An 18,341-nucleotide genomic window follows, 5' to 3' on the forward strand; every position below is an offset into this window, starting at 1 on the left:
TGCATAAAACTTTTGAAAACAAAGGACATGTAATTGAGCAATCTTGGTCAGTTCAGTTATTTTGATTTGAACCTTGATGTTTTTATGTTACATTATTATGCTTTATATCAATTTGCTGTATTTTTATTGGGACAATTATAAGGGTAACATTTTGCTCAGTGTCTTGGATGATAATTTTTATATCTATTACCCTCATGAAATTAGACCATTCTTATAATAAAGTAAATAGCATATATATAAGAAAGTGATACACCTCAGGGGTGACATTGATTTTGTCGGGGTATTAAACTTCGCTAGCTGTCACCCTCTTTGACTAGTAAAATGTTATTCATATAATACCAGACCCAATGTAAAATCTACAATATACTTTTATTTATGTACATGTGCAATATAAATGTGTTTTTGGATTTTTTTCTGAGTATAATATTGCATGGAAGTTACAAGTTGGTGAAATGAAAAAATAGGTTTTTTTCAGTTTTGTCAGCTTACTAGGTAAATTGGAAATAATGACAAACTAAGGATTTTTCTAAAGTGGTTTTCAATTTTTTAAAGTATGACTTTCTCATAAGCCTTGCTTGCAAAACTTACATACCACTTATGAAAGATCCTTGTCATACAAAAAATATCTAAATATATGAGACCCACTTTAACCTTAAATGTACATGTAATATTACTGAAGTAAGGTTTGCACTGTTTGTGATAATGAGAAATATTACTGAAACTAGAAGATCATGTTTTGAAATCATTTCTGCTAAAGTGAATTATTTGGCTGCTTTAAGTATTGTGAATTTAGAACAGGTTAAAATTCACAATAGTTAAAAACTGCAGAAAAAAATAAATCTAAAACATGAAAACAGTGAGCTAAAAACAATCAAGTTAAAATATTAGTAAGTTCACAAAATAATTTTTAACATCACAGTATTTAGTTTTTTTTATACTAAAATTTCTTTAGCGAGATTGATTTCAAAATGTGGTGCTCTATACAGCCACCTCCAATCAACACACATATAACATTAACTGATTACCTCTGTTTTTTTGTAGATAGTGGCAGATTTCGACAGAACTTTAACCAAATACGTCCACAAGGGACATGTTTGTGCTACTTGTCATAGTATGTGTTAAATGTGTTTTGTCTGTGTACAATGCTTTCATACTAACATCTGACAAAAGGCTGCTGCTAAAGGGGAGATAATTAATACCAACAATAAAGCTGTTACCTCTCTTTGATAATACAAGCTACGAGTTTATGGTACCAGTATCGTATTGCATATCCCTGAGCAGGTGTATGTCAGAACATGGATGGTATAAAAATATAGTGCATTTTCTTTCTGCCTCTCTACAAACTAATATTTTGTCAAAAGATATGAACAATGACTTATAAAATAGAGCAAACATCACACTGTAAGATGAAGAACTTTTTTAAAAGAAAATCTAACATAATATCATAAAAATGTTCCACTGAAAAGGTTGGTTTGGTGAGTGCAAAACGAAAGTGAAAGTAGGGAAAATGGCTATTTATAGTTCGAGACTACTTTTCTGTCCGATCTTCGTGGACTCACCCTATTTTCTTTGCGGGAAATTATTTTTTCACATGTCCTTAGAAATGCTACATAAGTGAAAGTTTTATTGAATCAATTTACATATTTTTTAAAAAATCCTAAAAATATGCACTTCACTATAGAAGTCTATGGGAAAATTAATACGATACTGAGACCTAGTAAGCCAGTTTTTCAAGTAAAGTTGGATATTCAGCAAGTGGTCTTTACCAGCTGAAAAAGTAGTACCCCAATGCAGGTAACACTTTTAAGATGAATTAGCCAACTTTTGAACCTGATTTTTTATGGTAGCTCTGGTTTTTTGCATTTATGGTTAATCTTTACCAAATTTGGAAATGCATTTTGTTTTCATGAATTTGTATAATATCAGTTCAATAAAATTATTATCTTGACTGTTTATGATGAGCATATCTATATTCATGTAACCTAAAGCAAGTAATACTCCTGCATAAAGGATAGTTTTCAAGTTACAACACATTTTAAGTATGTGGTTAGGACTTGAAAATAGTCATTTTCCATACATTGCCTCTTATATATGAAAAAATGAATATTTTTTTTATTTTTTGTTTTTCTTTCAAATAAATAGCTAAAATGAGTTGCCATATAACTGTGTGGTTGATTTAAACACAGAAATGTCACAAAAGTCAACAGCCAGTTTTTTAGTGGGCTTTTTTTAGTGGTTCAAATGGACAGATTCTAATGCGGCAAGAAAAATAAAGGTGTTTTTTCATATAAAAACTGATTTTTTTCAAAAAGTATCTAAAGCAGACAGTTGTTATTATAATATTTATACCAATAAACTATTTTTCTTGCATCATAGCTATCTGTTTTAAAGAAAAAGTCCTTTTCCTGTCATATTGAGGTCCTTTTGTATCTGCCTGGGGTACCAAAATGGCTTAAAATCTGTATTTTCTGCATATGAAAAGCTATATTTTTTTAAAACTATGATATTGGTATAATTTTTTTTGGATTTATTATAATTGAAATGACCATATCTATAGTTTAAAACAGTTGGTTGTACCAGTCATTATACTTTTCTTGAAACAAGAGGCTCCCTTGAGTTAAAGACAAAAACGGAGGTTCGAATATTAATATTTCCATATATGGAAGTCACAAGTGGGGATTAAATAATGATTTGGAACTCATAGTACAGCTCATGTATCTACCATGTCAGAATAAACCACAAATTTGCTTAGTTTGACTAATGAAGCAGCTTTTTATCAAAAGTAATATTTTCTGGCTAACACTGAGATATTAGTCTCATGCCTGAAATAGGGTACCTATATAAAAATTTTAATAGAAAACTCATGTTTATAGCAGGGCAATGATGTTCTGAATTTTCAGTATGAAAATGAATACTCTAGCAGAAAAACAACAACTTTTATGATTATATTGAAATGTTTATTAGTAATAGGTACCAGTATCGTATTGCATATCCCTGAGCAGGTGTACGTCAAAACATGGATGCTATAAAAATATAGTGCATTTTCTTTCTGCCTCTCTACAAACTAATATTTTGTCAAAAGATATGAACAATGACTTATAAAATAGAGCAAACATCACACTGTAAGATGAAGAACTTTTTTAAAAGAAAATCTAACATAATATCATAAAAATGTTCCACTGAAAAGGTTGGTTTGGTGAGTGCAAAACGAAAGTGAAAGTAAGGAAAATGGCTATTTATAGTTCGAGACTACTTTTCTGTCCGATCTTCGTGGACTCACCCTATTTTCTTTGCGGGAAATTATTTTTTCACATGTCCTTAGAAATGCTACATAAGTGAAAGTTTTATTGAATCAATTTACATATTTTTTAAAAAATCCTAAAAATATGCACTTCACTATAGAAGTCTATGGGAAAATTAATACGATACTGAGACCTTATGGAACACTAGCCACAGAACCTGAATTATGTTATTTTAAATTTAGCTATAGACATTAAAAAAACAATACATTAAATTTGGAAACAGGAAATTTCTGGGCTTCACTTTTAAATTATAATATTAAAAATTGAATTTTATGTTTAATTTTTTGCATACAAAATTGTCAAAAACTTATTTTAAGTTGAAATATTGTTTTGGATACCCATAAACAAATATCCATATAGTTCTGATCTCTAACAGACAGCTTCATACTTTTTTTCATACTATACTGGACTCAGCAGCCTTTTTGAATTTCTTATTAACTTGTATTTATCCCAGCACAAGGATCTATGTGAAGTTATGGCCAATATAATGTTCTCCTTTGTTGTGTGTTGGATGTGTGATATTGTTCAAATTTATCTATATGTGTAAAGAAGTAGAAGATTTTGTGGATTCATTAATGAATACTGTAGGTAACAAAAATAAATATACAATACCTGTATATTGCCAGAAAATATAAAATTTATTTGATGAGCTTTAGTAACAATCAAATTGAGGATGTTCCCTGCACTAATCTAACTGTTTGGAAGCAAGTACAAATAAATATATTGATATTTTCAGCAGTGTTCATGTATTTTTTTTACCCTGAAATCACATTTTCTAGATAAGACATGCGAAATTTGTCCAAAATAGTTAAAAAAAATTTTCAGCAATCCTTTGAGCATGGATGTTGACCAGGGCACCTTTAAGCGTCTTACCCGTTTCCTGTTTTTCATGTTTCTCATAAGTGAAAAGATAACCAGGAGACAATATAATGCTGTTGAGGAATAAAGCTTTCCATTATTTGACACCCATTATTTGTATGGTAGAAAACTTAGTTTGCAGGATAATCCTTTTTATTGTGTTTAAATTTCTCAGGGAACATTTAGGGTATATAATTGTCTTTTTCAACCATTTGAAAAAACACATGCAACAGGCCTTCTTCAGTTTTCTTTTATGGTTCTTCCACTACATATTTGTCAGTTGGTGTTTCTTCATTTACACATAGTATCCTTACTGAATAAACTGAAGAAATGCCAACTGACAAAGATGTAGGAGATGTAGAGAAGGAACTGTTAAAAGGAAATAAAGAAGGCCTGTGGTCGAAATGTTTTTTTTTTTCAAGAGGTTGAAAAAAACAATTGTATAAAATAATCCTGATAAAAGCTTAAAATAAAGGGACCAGAAAATTCAAATGGCTTACGTGTAGTGGATTTGGTCCTACCACTTCATACCAGACTCTTCTTTCTATGTATCATATTGAATCAGAAGCAGTATCCTTACTGTACATACTAATTGTTTTTTACATATATGTACTCCATAGCTTGGATAGATTATGTCCTTTTCACTGTAAATCTGCTAATTTTTAACAGTTTTCATAAACATTGGTGAATGGATTGTGTGTGTGTGTGTGTTTTTAATTTTAAAGTAATCGTCAATAATACCTGTATAAAAGGGCTTTAGAATTCTTATTATCTGTCACCAGGAAAATTTTGGATTGGGAAAGTTTATTTGTAAATGAATTTTCATTGTGTGAAAATCAATTTTCATGCAAAATTTTCTGTTAAAGGCAGAGCAGTGTTAGAGCCCTGTAAATGATATATTTTAAAAAAATATTTTTGTAAACATGTGGACTGTACATAAATGCTTCCCAGGTATAGTGTACATATATTATTTTAGTTTTTGAATGCAGTCTATTTCTTGGATGCTACATGTCATGGAGGATAATAATGGCTGAATGAATAATTTTTTTTTGTGTTATACTTTTTGCTGTCTATTGCTTGTCCTTCAGGATCTTTATGTAGTTATAACCCTGATTAGAGTGACATGATTCTTTCCTAACTGATAAAGTAAACTAACTTACAGATGGCAATGCTTGAAAATTTGTTGAAATTTGTACCAGAAATTTTGAATTTATTTTTTTTTCATCAGTTTAGTGAAAGCCTACTTCATGTGTGTATATTTGAAATGATAAAGTCATGGTTTTTACTTTATTATGATAAAGTACGAGAAGTTCTTTTCTAATTTTTACAAGTAAATAGAAATTATGTCAATGGTTAATGGAGTTAGCACTCATTTTTACAAATTTGAAAATTAAACCTGTACATATTTCCTTTGTACCATGTTTTGGTAATTTTATATATTGAATGATTACAAGGTCATGTCATTTAATGTTGGTTTTGTCCAAATCATTACAGAATTCTGTATCAATTTTAGATGTTTTGGAAGAAGGATCATTACCTGATTTTTATAAAGAGAAGGTAAGAAAGGAAAAAAAAATACAAAAAATGTATTGATAATTGGTTGCTGATGAAACTTCCAGTAACTATGGATAACTTCACAAAACCAGTGTTGTAAGTTTAAGACTGCTGTTAAGTTAGGATGTAAATAATCTATTTTTATGTGACTGCAAAAGATTTGCATACCTATAAATAGTATCATGATATTAAAAATTACAAGGGGCATTTTTATTTTATCGTATTACTGTTTACATCACTATATGGCTACTGAAGATACTGAATTGACTTTCAGACATAATACTGAATACATTGAATGCTATACTGAAAACGCTTTACTAGACTTAGCATTGAATCACTGAATTACCCTGTCATTATTTTGTCCTGTATATTCAGTGTGTATTCAATGCATTTGGGCCGTATCAGTAAATTTATGGCATACTAGTATTTGAACTTTAATTCTAATATGACGTCGTTAACAGGCTTTGAGACCACAACTGTGGTTGATTTTCAATCGCCATATGAGCAGCACATGGCTTATTGAGGGTGGCTTTGTGTGTAAATTACTGCCTATCTTAATCATGTATACAAACACAAGTAACATTCTGTATCAGCAGTTTTCATTTGTTTCAGTATCATGAATGAACATCAAATTCATATTTAATAAAGATATTAAACATTATAGTTTAGAAAAGTTATATTATATTCTGCAAAAATCACTTGCACACATACTTGGCTGCACACTTCACGTGCCACATGTGCCATCATGTATGAAACTAAATAATGACAATCATCAATGAAGGAAACATTGTACCTGTCCATGTGTGAACACTGTCACCTTATAATGCAAAGAGCTATTGCCATATTTAACATCGTTCTACTTAATTTGCCCTTTCCTTCTTTATCAAAAATACATAGCAAAGTTTCACTAGCGACCATTTCAACTGACTTCTAGTGTAAAATGTACAGCCAAATATGGACACATAGGGGATCTAAGGTTACCTAATATGTCAAGAAAATGTAAAAAAAGTACTGTTATTGTCCTATTACAATTGAAATACGTTACGCAAACTCCATTTATCATTCATTTACCATGACTGACCATTTATGGCAGTATTCTAACCCTTACCATGTGGGAACCATATATATATGTATGTATAACAACAGCAGAATGGATCCAAAGTGCTTCATTTTACCTGGTTTCTATAGAATAATGATGTGTATCACCACTCCCATGATGTCAACCCCATATACTAACCATTTCTTGTTCAAGGCCAGTCTGAAGCCATTAGCACCATCTGATGAAAAATGACAAAAAATCACCAAAAATGACAATTTTTCAGGCAACAGACCCATTTTCCCACACATGCCCACCCACCCTCACACCACTTCCTGACCCCATCCACCCCAACTCCCCTGATCACCTACCTTTTATTTATATAAAACAATCAGCACCATTATGCAACTAATTTGCATATAATTTGCATAAGTTTGCAAAATATCGAAATGTAGACATTTTTTTCAAACAATTCAACATGGTGAGTGTTAAAATAATACGGCATAAATGTCAGCCTGTTGTAAAACAATGATAAAATGGAGTTTCCTTGATTTATTTCTTGAATTACCATAAATAATTTAACCAACAAGTGGTGAAACTTATCATAAGTAACAAAGCTATTTTTATAGGACTGCAAAAAATTGTGGACCAGTAAATGATATCTTCCTGTTGTTACAGTTCTCATCATTGTTGGCAGGCATCTGAACAAAAACTGGAGTAAAATGGAATGAATTTATGAAATTATATCACTAGCTGTCATACCAAAAAGGGAGTTCAGAGGTGGATTTTTGACTTGAACAGTTTAGGAATTCAGTGACTAAAAGAGGCCATAAACATATATTTTTCTAATGTTCAGACAATAAGTATTAAAATTACTGGATCTCTCTGAAATGTTACTACTAGGTGACATACCCCTAAATGAAGGCTGAGATTTATTTATGAGGTTGTGAATTGAAACATTAAGGACCTTGTGTCCCAATCCAAATGTGTAGACCTTGATTGGTGTGTTTTTACTTACCACAAATGTTCAGGATGAAATATGAGTACAATTGAAATTGTATTTCTTTCTTAATTGGTAAATGAATCTGATATTTCTGTTGTCCCTGAAACTCCAATTCTGTCCAGATGTGACATTAAAAATCTGTAAAATAATGCAATAAATGTAAAATGTACATCAAGTTGATTTTTAATTAAGATTGCTGTATTATGTTATCTTTATTACAGGCCAGATTATTAAGAGATACCTACTTCCCAATAGAAACCAACCCACATCTGACTACAGAGGAAAAGATACCCAAGATGATAGAATGGTAGGTATTTATGATAAAATCCAGTCTTCACTACTAACTCTAAAGTTCACTGGCCCAAAACGTATTTTTCAGAAATTTTTATATAGTGACTGTTTGCATATAGTTGTTAATTTTACAGGCCAGCCTCCATTTTGACAAGCCTTGGGCTTCAGACTACTGCTTAATTGTGAAGACTGAAAATATAATAAGGCAGCATTATCATAGATGGACGTCTTCCTCAAATGTCATCTGATACATCAGAAATACAGCAAATTAATATAAAGAAAATCAGCATAAAAGCAGATTTTTTTAAACCCCCCACTCAAATATTTAAATCACTTTGTCTGTCCAATCTTTGAATATCATTGCAATTATCATGGCTCTGAATGGTTTGTTTTCAAATTTGTGGTTTTATGAATATGTTGTAAGCCATTTTGTGTACTTATCAATATAGACTTTCTGTTTTGTGGGACTTTGCCATTTTTCACCATAGTATGGAGTGATAGAGAACATTTTCGTCACAAAAATCTTATCTTTCAATTGATGGAGTGTTGACAAGTTTGTTGTTTGGTTCATATTGATAGGACATCTGATATACCTCGTATGACATTTGATACCACTTCATGTTATGTACATGTACAGAAATGGAAAATTCAACTTATCAAACATAGTATCATCTTACCTGCAGCATTAAACATCACGTTTTCACTGTGTCTTCTGTTCTCCCAGTTAGGAGTTGAAAACTTGATACACTTTTATATTATATATTCAAATCACATTTTCACATGTTGTAAACAAATTTTAAAGGAATGTGGTTTATTATATAGATAGCAGTGATTTATGTTCCCTGTGTCATAAATTTCTATATATCATATTGGGGAATGAATTTGGTAATTTTACTCTCAGACTTTCCCCTGCCAAAATGCTACAAAAGGAATATCTGTTGGTCACAAAATTTAAAATTGATGTTGAACATGTTGAAAATAGCAATAAATTCTATAGAAAATCTATATAATATATATGATAATTGTCAATAACTCTAGCCAAGAGGAACTTCTGCACACTCCTTCATTTTTCCCACTTGTCATCATATATTGATTCAATTAATTATTGTATTAAAAATTTAAAGAGGGTTGAGCAGTCGTTTTTCTGTATATTGCAAAATCATGGTGCAGGAAAATTGACCACAGACCAAGTTACTAGTATGACTTAATATATAGTAGCCAAGAAGTTTGTGGTCATATTATGTTACAATGTTTTTGTCATTGTTATTGTTGATGTTAAATTTTTCCTTTCTGTGTGATAACTTTATTTATAGTGGACCAAATATCATGAAATTTTGATATATATTTTTACTTGCTGCTTAAGAAATCTTACTATGTAAAATGGGGTCACTGAATCCTACTATTCTGCAAAACAAATGCCTACTGAAGGTTTACATTGTACTTAAAAAAAAAAAACACTTATATGTTTCTGGTCGGATTTTGAGTTTCTTGTTAGATTCCCTCCCTGCCATTTTCATCCAAATTTTAGATATATCTTACTGTTTTCAAGTTATAAAGGGCCAAAGGGGACAACCCCCAAAAATATCAAAAAATTTATTTGTTTTTGGTGGGATTTCGAAATTTTTTCTGTTTTAGATTCATCACTTGGCATCCCTCATTGTCATCTGTTGTTGTTGTTGTCGTGACCAATTAGTACCAAACTGTGTATATATGTTCCTTTGGGTATCCTGCATAGGATCGGTTTTTGGATTTTGGAACTGTCGAAAAAACCATTGCCACTGTTTCTAAAAATGGAACATAGGGGTCAGACAAAAGTTTTTCACATATATCTTCAAAACTGGTAGGTTTGGCCAAATTCTGACGTGGGTTTAAGAGTTCAGCATGATGAGAGCTATTTTTTGGTGCAATTTTCGGTTTAATCTGTTTAGCAAAGTTAGAGTTATTGCCCTTTTTTGACTTTTTTTCCCTGTTTTTAATGATTATTTCTTTAAAAAATCTCCTCTGCCACCACTTGGCCAGTTAGAAGTGAACTTGGTATGAATGTTCCTTAGTGTGTTCTCATAGAACTGATGTGATTTTTGATCCATTGAAAAACATGGCCACTGTTACTAAAAATAGCACATAGGGGTCAGACAGAAGTTTTTCGCATTTATCGCCTATATCGATAGGTTTAACTGAATTCCTTCAATTGCTGAAATGAATCCTAATTATAAGGCTTACAAAAATCCGCATTGGGTCAAAGTTGTCTGGTGACTCCTTGTTAGAGTTTTTGCCCTTGTTTTTACACGTTTTAGTCAATGTCTTGAAAACTTTCATAGATTATAGAAAGTAACTTTCAATTGATGAAATGATCCTTATGATAAGTACTTCCAAATGTCTCTTTGAGTCAAATGTCAGACAACTCCTTGTTGGAGTTGTTGCCCTTGAAAGGCAAAAATTTAAGCAGGCGATCAATTCAGGATCCTGGGAGCCTCCTGTTTTTATTGGATTCCTTGTGAAAATCCCTACCTTTACATGATTTTGAAGGATATTGCTTAGTAATTTTACTCTGTTGTTTATTGTTTTTTAAGGTATTGAGGTACAAAGTGATTTATATGATAAAGCATCTGGAAGTAGAACTTAGTGCATAAATTGAATTTCAAAATTTTGCGCAATATTGTATCCAAATGAGTTGTTGTGTCCATAATGAACTGCAAGTCCTTATTTTAAAGTGTGTCAAAGACTAATATTGTGTCCTTTCTTGCCCCAAAGTGAACAGAGTTGAACAAGCTGCTGTGGTATCATGTTGCGCATGGTAAATCTTTATAATGTTCCCCACAATGCGAGGAAACATGGAAATGCCGAACATCTGTCCTTCCAGGTTTTCCACAATTTTTTTGTAATGCTCCTACCAAATAAGTTTGTTTTTGGTATGTAGTCTTATTATGAAGTTCAACTTTGGTTATGGTTGACTGATTTTTACAGATGTTACAGCCCTTGGACTTAGAAAATTTAAGTAAATTTAAAGTTTACACTGATAAAAAAGGCAATTTTTTGGTTGAAATGTATCTTTTTATGCTGGGGACATTGCTTCAAGTTTGTGTTTTTTCATGTGTCTTTTTTTGCAGAATAAAAGATTTTAAACTCAGTTTTAGATATGATGCATTGTGGAAACATTGGCATCAATAAATTACAAATTAGTCAAATGAAGAATTGGAAGAAATGACATGTTCATGATACATGTTTTTGTGTACTTTAGGTGGACACAATCCCATGAACTTATCGGGACCTGTGAAATTTCCAGAGCATCCATCAGACATTGTGTTTCCAAATCTACTGCCAAACTCAGGTACAGAGTTAACTTTCTTTCCTTACATCTCAATAGATGAAAAAAATGAGCCACAAATTTGTTAAATGTAGTCAGTTTCAAACAGAGAGAAGAACCCTTTTCACAGGAAAAATATGAGAAAGGCAACTAAATGTGATGAAGGCAACATTTACAAGGCAAAAAGAAGCCATATATTTTTATTGAAGGCAAGCCCTAGAAATTTCCAGTTTAGGTTCCACTTTGTTAAAATCTACGACATTTTGTTTTTAAATATTTTCATTTATAAATAAAATTTTAAATTTGCATTAAATATAGCTCTGAAACTTGGGAAAATATTTTGTAGTTTCTATATTTTACAAGCATTACCATATTTTAATAATCATTGTAACATGTCTTCACACAACAGTTAAAGGAAAAGGGGGGATTAAATTCTACCGTAAAAGTGAAAATTGATTTGAGTAATGATGACTACTTCTTATTTGTTATACTTGTTTAAAAGTGGTACATAATGATCATGGTGTCTGTCTGTTTGTCTGTCCACAAATTTTTCTTACAGTTATCTTTGCAACTAAGAATCACAACCACTTCATATTTTGTCAGAAGGTTTATATAGGTATAGAAGGATTCTATTTTAGACTGAAGCCATATAAGCTTCCTTATTATTCATATGGTTTCTGTGGTGTGGGGTTAATGTTAAAGTACATTATTAAAGTACATGTACTCTTCACTGTTTTCCCTTGTTAACAGAATAAATTGAAGTAGAATTGAAATATTCCATGAAGATGATTTCAGATTAGACAAACATTATGTTACTCTTTCCTCTGTGTAATACAAATGTACTTGCATTGGAATAATAACCAGATCTTAATTAGAATGATTAATGAGTTTAAATTATATTTTACAGAGATGGCTGTTCCTGGTTTTTTGATGAGCTGAAGAAATATGAAGTACCAGTATTAATATTCTCAGCAGGAATAGGGGATATAATTGAAGAGATTATCAAACAACAGTCTACTATGCATGAAAATATGCATGTTGTTTCTAATTATATGAAGTTTAATGATGAGGTAAATTAATTATCTGAATGGGGTTAAAAAGGTTGTCAGTAGTGGTTAGATTTACCTAAGTTGTCAGTATATTGTTAGATTAACATAGGTTGTCAGTAAGAGGTTAGATTTACTTAAGTTGTCAGTATTTTGTTAGGTATTTCTAGGTTGTCAGTAGTGGTTAGATTTATCTGTTGTCAGTATTGGGCTAGATTGACCTAGGTTGTTAGTTTTTGGTGTGATTTACCTGTAACTTGTCAGTATTGAGTTTGATTGCACTAGGTTGTCAGTATTTGGTTAGGTTGCTCATTAAGTGTTGTTGCTTTGTACATATTATTTTGATTAAGTTGTCAGTATTTTGTTAGGTATTTCTATGTTAGTAAGGGGTTAGAATTACCTAAGTTGTCAGTATTTTGTTAGATTTACCTAGGTTGTCAGTAAGGGGTTAGTTTTACCTAAGTTGTCAGTATTTTGTTAGGTGTTTCTGGGTTGTCAGTAAGGGGTTAGAATTACCTAAGTTGTCAGTATTTTGTTAGGTGTTTCTAGGTTGTCAGTAGTGGTTAGATTTATCTGTTGTCAGTATTGGGCTAGATTGACCTAGGTTGTTAGTTTTTGGTGTGATTTACCTGTAACTTGTCAGTATTGAGTTTGATTGCACTAGGTTGTCAGTATTTGGTTAGGTTGCTCATTAAGTGTTGTTGCTTTGTACATATTATTTTGATTAAGTTGTCAGTATTTTGTTAGGTATTTCTATGTTAGTAAGGGGTTAGAATTACCTAAGTTGTCAGTATTTTGTTAGATTTACCTAGGTTGTCAGTAAGGGGTTAGTTTTACCTAAGTTGTCAGTATTTTGTTAGGTGTTTCTGGGTTGTCAGTAAGGGGTTTGATTTACCTAAGTTGTCAGTTTTTTGTTAGATTAACCTAGGTTGTCAGTAAGGGGTTAGTTTTACTTAAGTTGTCAGTATTTTGTTAGGTATTTCTAGGTTGTCAGTAGTGGTTAGATTTATCTGTTTTCAGTATTGGGCTAGATTGACCTAGGTTGTTAGTATTTGGTGTGATTTACCTGTAACTTGTCAGTATTGAGTTTGTTTGCACTAGGTTGTCAGTATTTGGTTAGGTTGCTCATTAAGTGTTGTTGCTTTGTACGTATTATTTTGGTTATTTTATTTTTTTGTTGTGTTTGTTTGTTTTCCATGTCTGGTCTTTATCCCTGGATTACATTTTTTTTAATATCCACTAGAATCATTGTTCCCGTGATTACTCTTTTGACTAGATTTCCAGCATTAGTCTTAGTTTGACTAAGTTCTCAGTATTTGGTTAGGTTTAACTAGATTGTCAGCATTTGTATTGGTTTGGCTAAGTTGTCAGTATTGTACTAAGTGTTACTAGGTTGTCATTATTTAATTAGGTGTTACTAGCTTGTCAGTATTTAGTTAGGTGTTACTAAGTTGTCAGTATTGTATTAGGTGTTAATAAGTCATCAGTATTGTATTAGGTGTTACTAGGTTGTCAGTATTGTACTAGGTGTTAATAGGTTGTCAGTATTGTAGTAGGTGTTACTAAGTTGTCAGTATTTAGTTAGGTGTTACTAGGTTGTCAGTATTTAGTTAGGTGTTACTAGGTTGTCAGTATTTAGTTAGGGATAGTTTTTACATGTGTTTTATTATTTTCACTTTGAACTTTGATGTGACTTCCATATACAGATCAAGACCATCATTTTATGTCACCTTCTCATGTCAATAGTCTGGGTTGACAGATATCTATTTTGATGGATTTCATTCAGACTTTGGTGTAAGACAACTGGCAATAATATATTGGATGGGGTTGATTTCACAGAAAATCAGTGAAGGGGAACCATTTTTTATCTGGGTATATTAGAATATTAGAATGACACTATCTGTGTCATAGTTGTCAGGGATCTGAATATAAATATTATTTATATGGGAAACAGTAGCCTTTTTGATAGAAAATGAAGTGTTTGGCTCACATGCTGGTATATTCATGTATCAGTTGATTCACATGTTAAGTCTAATTATGTTCATACTTTATTGACATAAATGACTTCCACAAAGGCAATCTGCTTTATCACCCATAAATGAAATATATGATGTAGACTTGTTACAATGTCATTTGTATTTTCAGACTGAAATTTTTATGAACTGTTTATTTCAGAACAAGATGGTAGGATTTAAGAATGAGATAATCCATGTGTATAACAAGAATGAGAATGTCATCCATGATTCTGACTACTTCCAGAACATTGAACATCGTACTAGTATGATCCTAATGGGAGATTCACTAGGTGATCTACACATGGCTGATGGTGCTGAAGTCAATCATAAACTTAAAATAGGTTTTCTAAATACTAGGGTAAATACGTTAACATATAAATAATAGAATAAGTTACTGTGGATTTTATTACTTTTAATGTCTGGGCTTTTCAGAGCTTGTTTTATGGTGTGTTAAAGATCCATTTGAAATAAAAAGGCATGTAACTTTTTCACAGACAGAAGGACTAGCTAGTTCTTTAGATGTCATTTTGCTATTGATTTGAATAAGTCTGACAGTGTTATCTTCATTTGTTGGACTTATATTTCTCAGATTCGCATTTTCAGGATCCAATGATAATTTGATCAGGGTTCAAAATTACTACAAGTCCAATTGCATTAGGGTAGGAGATGGTCCACTTGTTCTAGACCATGTGTCTAGAGAAATTTTAATTGCTGCTCATCCATAAAACAAAACTGCCTTCCTTACAGAGAAAAGTTCTTTTTTTATTGTAACAGAAATTGCAGAGTAGTTCTGATTGATTAATTGAAATTTTGGGTTATAACTAACGTGGCATTTCTTTGGGTTTCTGAACCCATGAAAAAAGGCAGGAAGGCATCTTTGTTGTCTATAAGGAATACAATGCTACTAAAAGGATTGTACTTTTAAAAACATATAAAATTGCTGGTTATGATTTGACAAAGGAAGGCAACCAATGATGTGCAATTTAGAAAGGATGTCAACGACCTGGATGGAAAATTGATTTCAAGCATTAAACGCACGCTCAGAACATACTCAGAATGCAGGATTTTACTTCAAATTTTCTGAGGAGGGGAGCATGTTCTCAGACTCCCCTAGCAAATTTTACAAAGAATTCGAAGATTTAACAATGCTCACTCATAGGAAATGAGTTATGGTGTTCTCAGCACACATGATCATATTTTGATGATAGCATTCAATAATTAAGTTTCTATTCCAATCACAAACAATTGTAGATTTTTATTGTAATTAAGTCACACTGTATGTTATGGTTGATAGCGACAGATGTCTTTTTAAGAGTCAGGCAAAAATTAGAATCATGTGAATCAATGGCAAAATGGTCACATATTCATATTTTTTTTTACCTGAGTAGGCATTACCAGTAGCTATTTTATTAATTTTTGATACATGTGATCTCATCTTTTATTAGATGGTTTGTAGATACAATAAGATTTATCTCCCTTTAAAAGAATTTTTTTATGGAACCTTTAGTAAAATAAAATACTTCAAACATCACATCCGCATGACTTATAGAAGGCCAGGTACTTATCAAGTTTTAACTAATAGTAATGTACCTGTATACACATACCTGACCAATTATAATTTTGGACTACTGTAGACATTAAATTTTGAAAGTGTGTAAATTCAATGATTTTTTTTGGTTTTTTTTTTCAGGTTGATGAAAGTTTAGAGTTGTATAAACAGAAATATGATATAGTTCTAGTAGAAGATGAAACCTTAGATGTACCTAATAGTTTGTTAAGAAGTATTCTAGAACGATAATTGTAGTTTTTAGTTTTTTAGGTATTTATTCAATTTTTGATACAGCTGAACTTTTTTTTAACTCTATGCAATGTTGTGGTTCCTGAAGAGTTGTGAATACATGATAACGCATGGCTGTTGTTAGATAATTGGTTAATACTTTGGCTGAAAAGAGACAATTTATTATTTTTTTTTTTTACAATTTCACATAATAAAGGTGAAAATTTTAAGTTATTTTACCATTGTGTTTATCTAAGTATTATTTACATGGTTATAGTTAAACATATAGTAGTTATTTTATGAATTGAAAATATTTTCATTGAAGATTAGTTTTTATTTGCACTGTTTTAAATTGCATTTATTTTGACATTCCAGGTTGATTTCACTAAAGGTGACAGGGTGACAGCTGGATGTCAAGCGTCTGTGTTCTATAAGCATACTTATTTCTTTATTCCCTGCTGATACAATGGGGGTAATGGTTTTGATATATTGTCTTTATTTTGTTTCTTTACTGTGTATACAGTATACAATGTCAGGCATAATAAACTAATCTCTTTATATTCCTTTTTCTAAAATAAATTCCAGTTGACAATGAAACTTGTTATACAGAATTTGTCAGGTATTTGTTGGTCTTCAGAAAAAATTTGTTCTTAGATCTGAAGGTTTTTAATGGTTTGAAAATCCAGGTTATGACAAAGCTGGTTTTTACCAAATTAATCTAAAAAATATCTTTGAAATCAGCACACCATTGATCTTTGGTTAAGGAGGGGGGAATGTTGTAGAATTATATAAAGTGTGTACCATTTTTATTTATATTTCACAATTTTCACACAGTAAATTTTGAGGGAAAAATGTTCAATGAAACAATTTAAAAGTCTTTTTTTCTAAAAGTGAACAGTTACTTATAAGAAAAGGTATGCACATAGTTTCCTCAGCCAGAACATATATGATTTCTTTTGTTCATGCAGGTAGGAGGTAAAAACAATTGAAGCAGGTGACTAATAGGATAATTATTTGGGAAGAGTGAATAACCAAAATATTATCACAATGAAGAAAATCTATATAATAAATAGGATAATCGATTAGTTATCATGAATAACCAAAATATTATCACGAGTGCCGAGTAACGCCTAGATTTAACAAGTGTGTGGAACTTGTTCCACTCACGAGTTAAATCCTCAAGCGTTCTTGGCACAAGTGATAATGTTTTGGTTATTCATGATAACTAATCGATTATCCTATTTATTATATAGATTTTCTTCATAGTTTATCGATATTTTCTGAATCTTAAATTCTGTGATTGGCGTATTGATATCAAAGTTGTGACGTTTTGGCAGGAGAAAGCATGAGAGTGAAATTACCTAATTTATTTCACACTGTGAATTATCGAAATTTATTACATTGGTAACATTCCATAAACACTGCTATCTATATAATAAAAGGTTATCTATTGCCTAAACGAAAACTCTGATGAACTATACATTCTAGATTGTGTAACCTAACATGGCAGTATGTCTAAAGGTGATCTTCTCAAGGTTCTAAAACTGATAGTTTTATTTTCTTTTACATTTTTTCATTTAAACAGGATGTACCCACTTAAATTTTTTCTTTCTATTATTTTATGTTTTGTGTTAGATAAAAAATATTGATGTTAGAAAACACACTTGACACAAGAACTAATAAGGTATATATATTGTATTCAGAATGAAAAAAAAATATGATTTAAGAATGTCTTTCTAAAAATCATAAAATTACTTGACACAATGGAAATGAATTTTAGTCACATTTTTTGTTAAAACCATATTTATTTTTGTATATAGGCTTTGTTTTGTATACTTTTCTGACTAAGGCTGTGTCATTTCATAAAAACCTGGTATACATGTAGGATCTGAGGTTATTAATATTAAAATATGTTTATTTTAAATTTCTAACTTAAAACTGCTGTAATATTGTAATCAGTAATATTGACAGCACATTAATTACAGTTTGTTAATGTAAACTGATTTTCTCCTGCAGGTTGGACTTTAATTTGCTTTCTTTATATTTATTAAGATTTCTAGAAAACTGGAAATAGATACAAATTGTAAGATATGATTGATACTGATGATTTGAGCTGCTGTCATTTTTTTATGATAAAAAAAGTTTTAAGTTTTGA

General features: G+C 31.0%; 1 protein-coding gene across 17 annotated transcripts in view; it reads left to right on the forward strand.

Annotated features, from left to right (window-relative positions):
• LOC148600256 (cytosolic 5'-nucleotidase 3-like) overlaps window positions 1–18,341 on the forward strand; it is a 33,609-nt gene extending 15,268 nt beyond the window's left edge. For 11 of the 17 annotated variants that reach the window (XM_088558285.1, XM_088558279.1, XM_088558269.1 and 8 more), the window contains 8 exons: window positions 1,042–1,111; window positions 5,674–5,717; window positions 7,975–8,060; window positions 11,283–11,372; window positions 12,256–12,418; window positions 14,570–14,767; window positions 16,100–16,228; window positions 16,562–18,341. In XM_088558285.1, the coding sequence (XP_088414411.1) occupies window positions 1,042–1,111; window positions 5,674–5,717; window positions 7,975–8,060; window positions 11,283–11,372; window positions 12,256–12,418; window positions 14,570–14,767; window positions 16,100–16,207 (759 nt within the window). In that variant the 3' untranslated portion in view covers window positions 16,208–16,228; window positions 16,562–18,341. The remainder of the gene's footprint in view (window positions 1–1,041; window positions 1,112–5,673; window positions 5,718–7,974; window positions 8,061–11,282; window positions 11,373–12,255; window positions 12,419–14,569; window positions 14,768–16,099; window positions 16,229–16,561) is intronic. The other 6 variants (XM_088558278.1, XM_088558267.1, XM_088558275.1 and 3 more) reach the window with 1 other exon arrangement.

The sequence above is a fragment of the Perna viridis genome, chromosome 13 (genome assembly GCF_037379345.1).
Source record: "Perna viridis isolate PV_CMFRI_1.1 ecotype Kerala chromosome 13, ASM3737934v1, whole genome shotgun sequence".
NCBI classification, from domain to species: domain Eukaryota; kingdom Metazoa; phylum Mollusca; class Bivalvia; order Mytilida; family Mytilidae; genus Perna; species Perna viridis.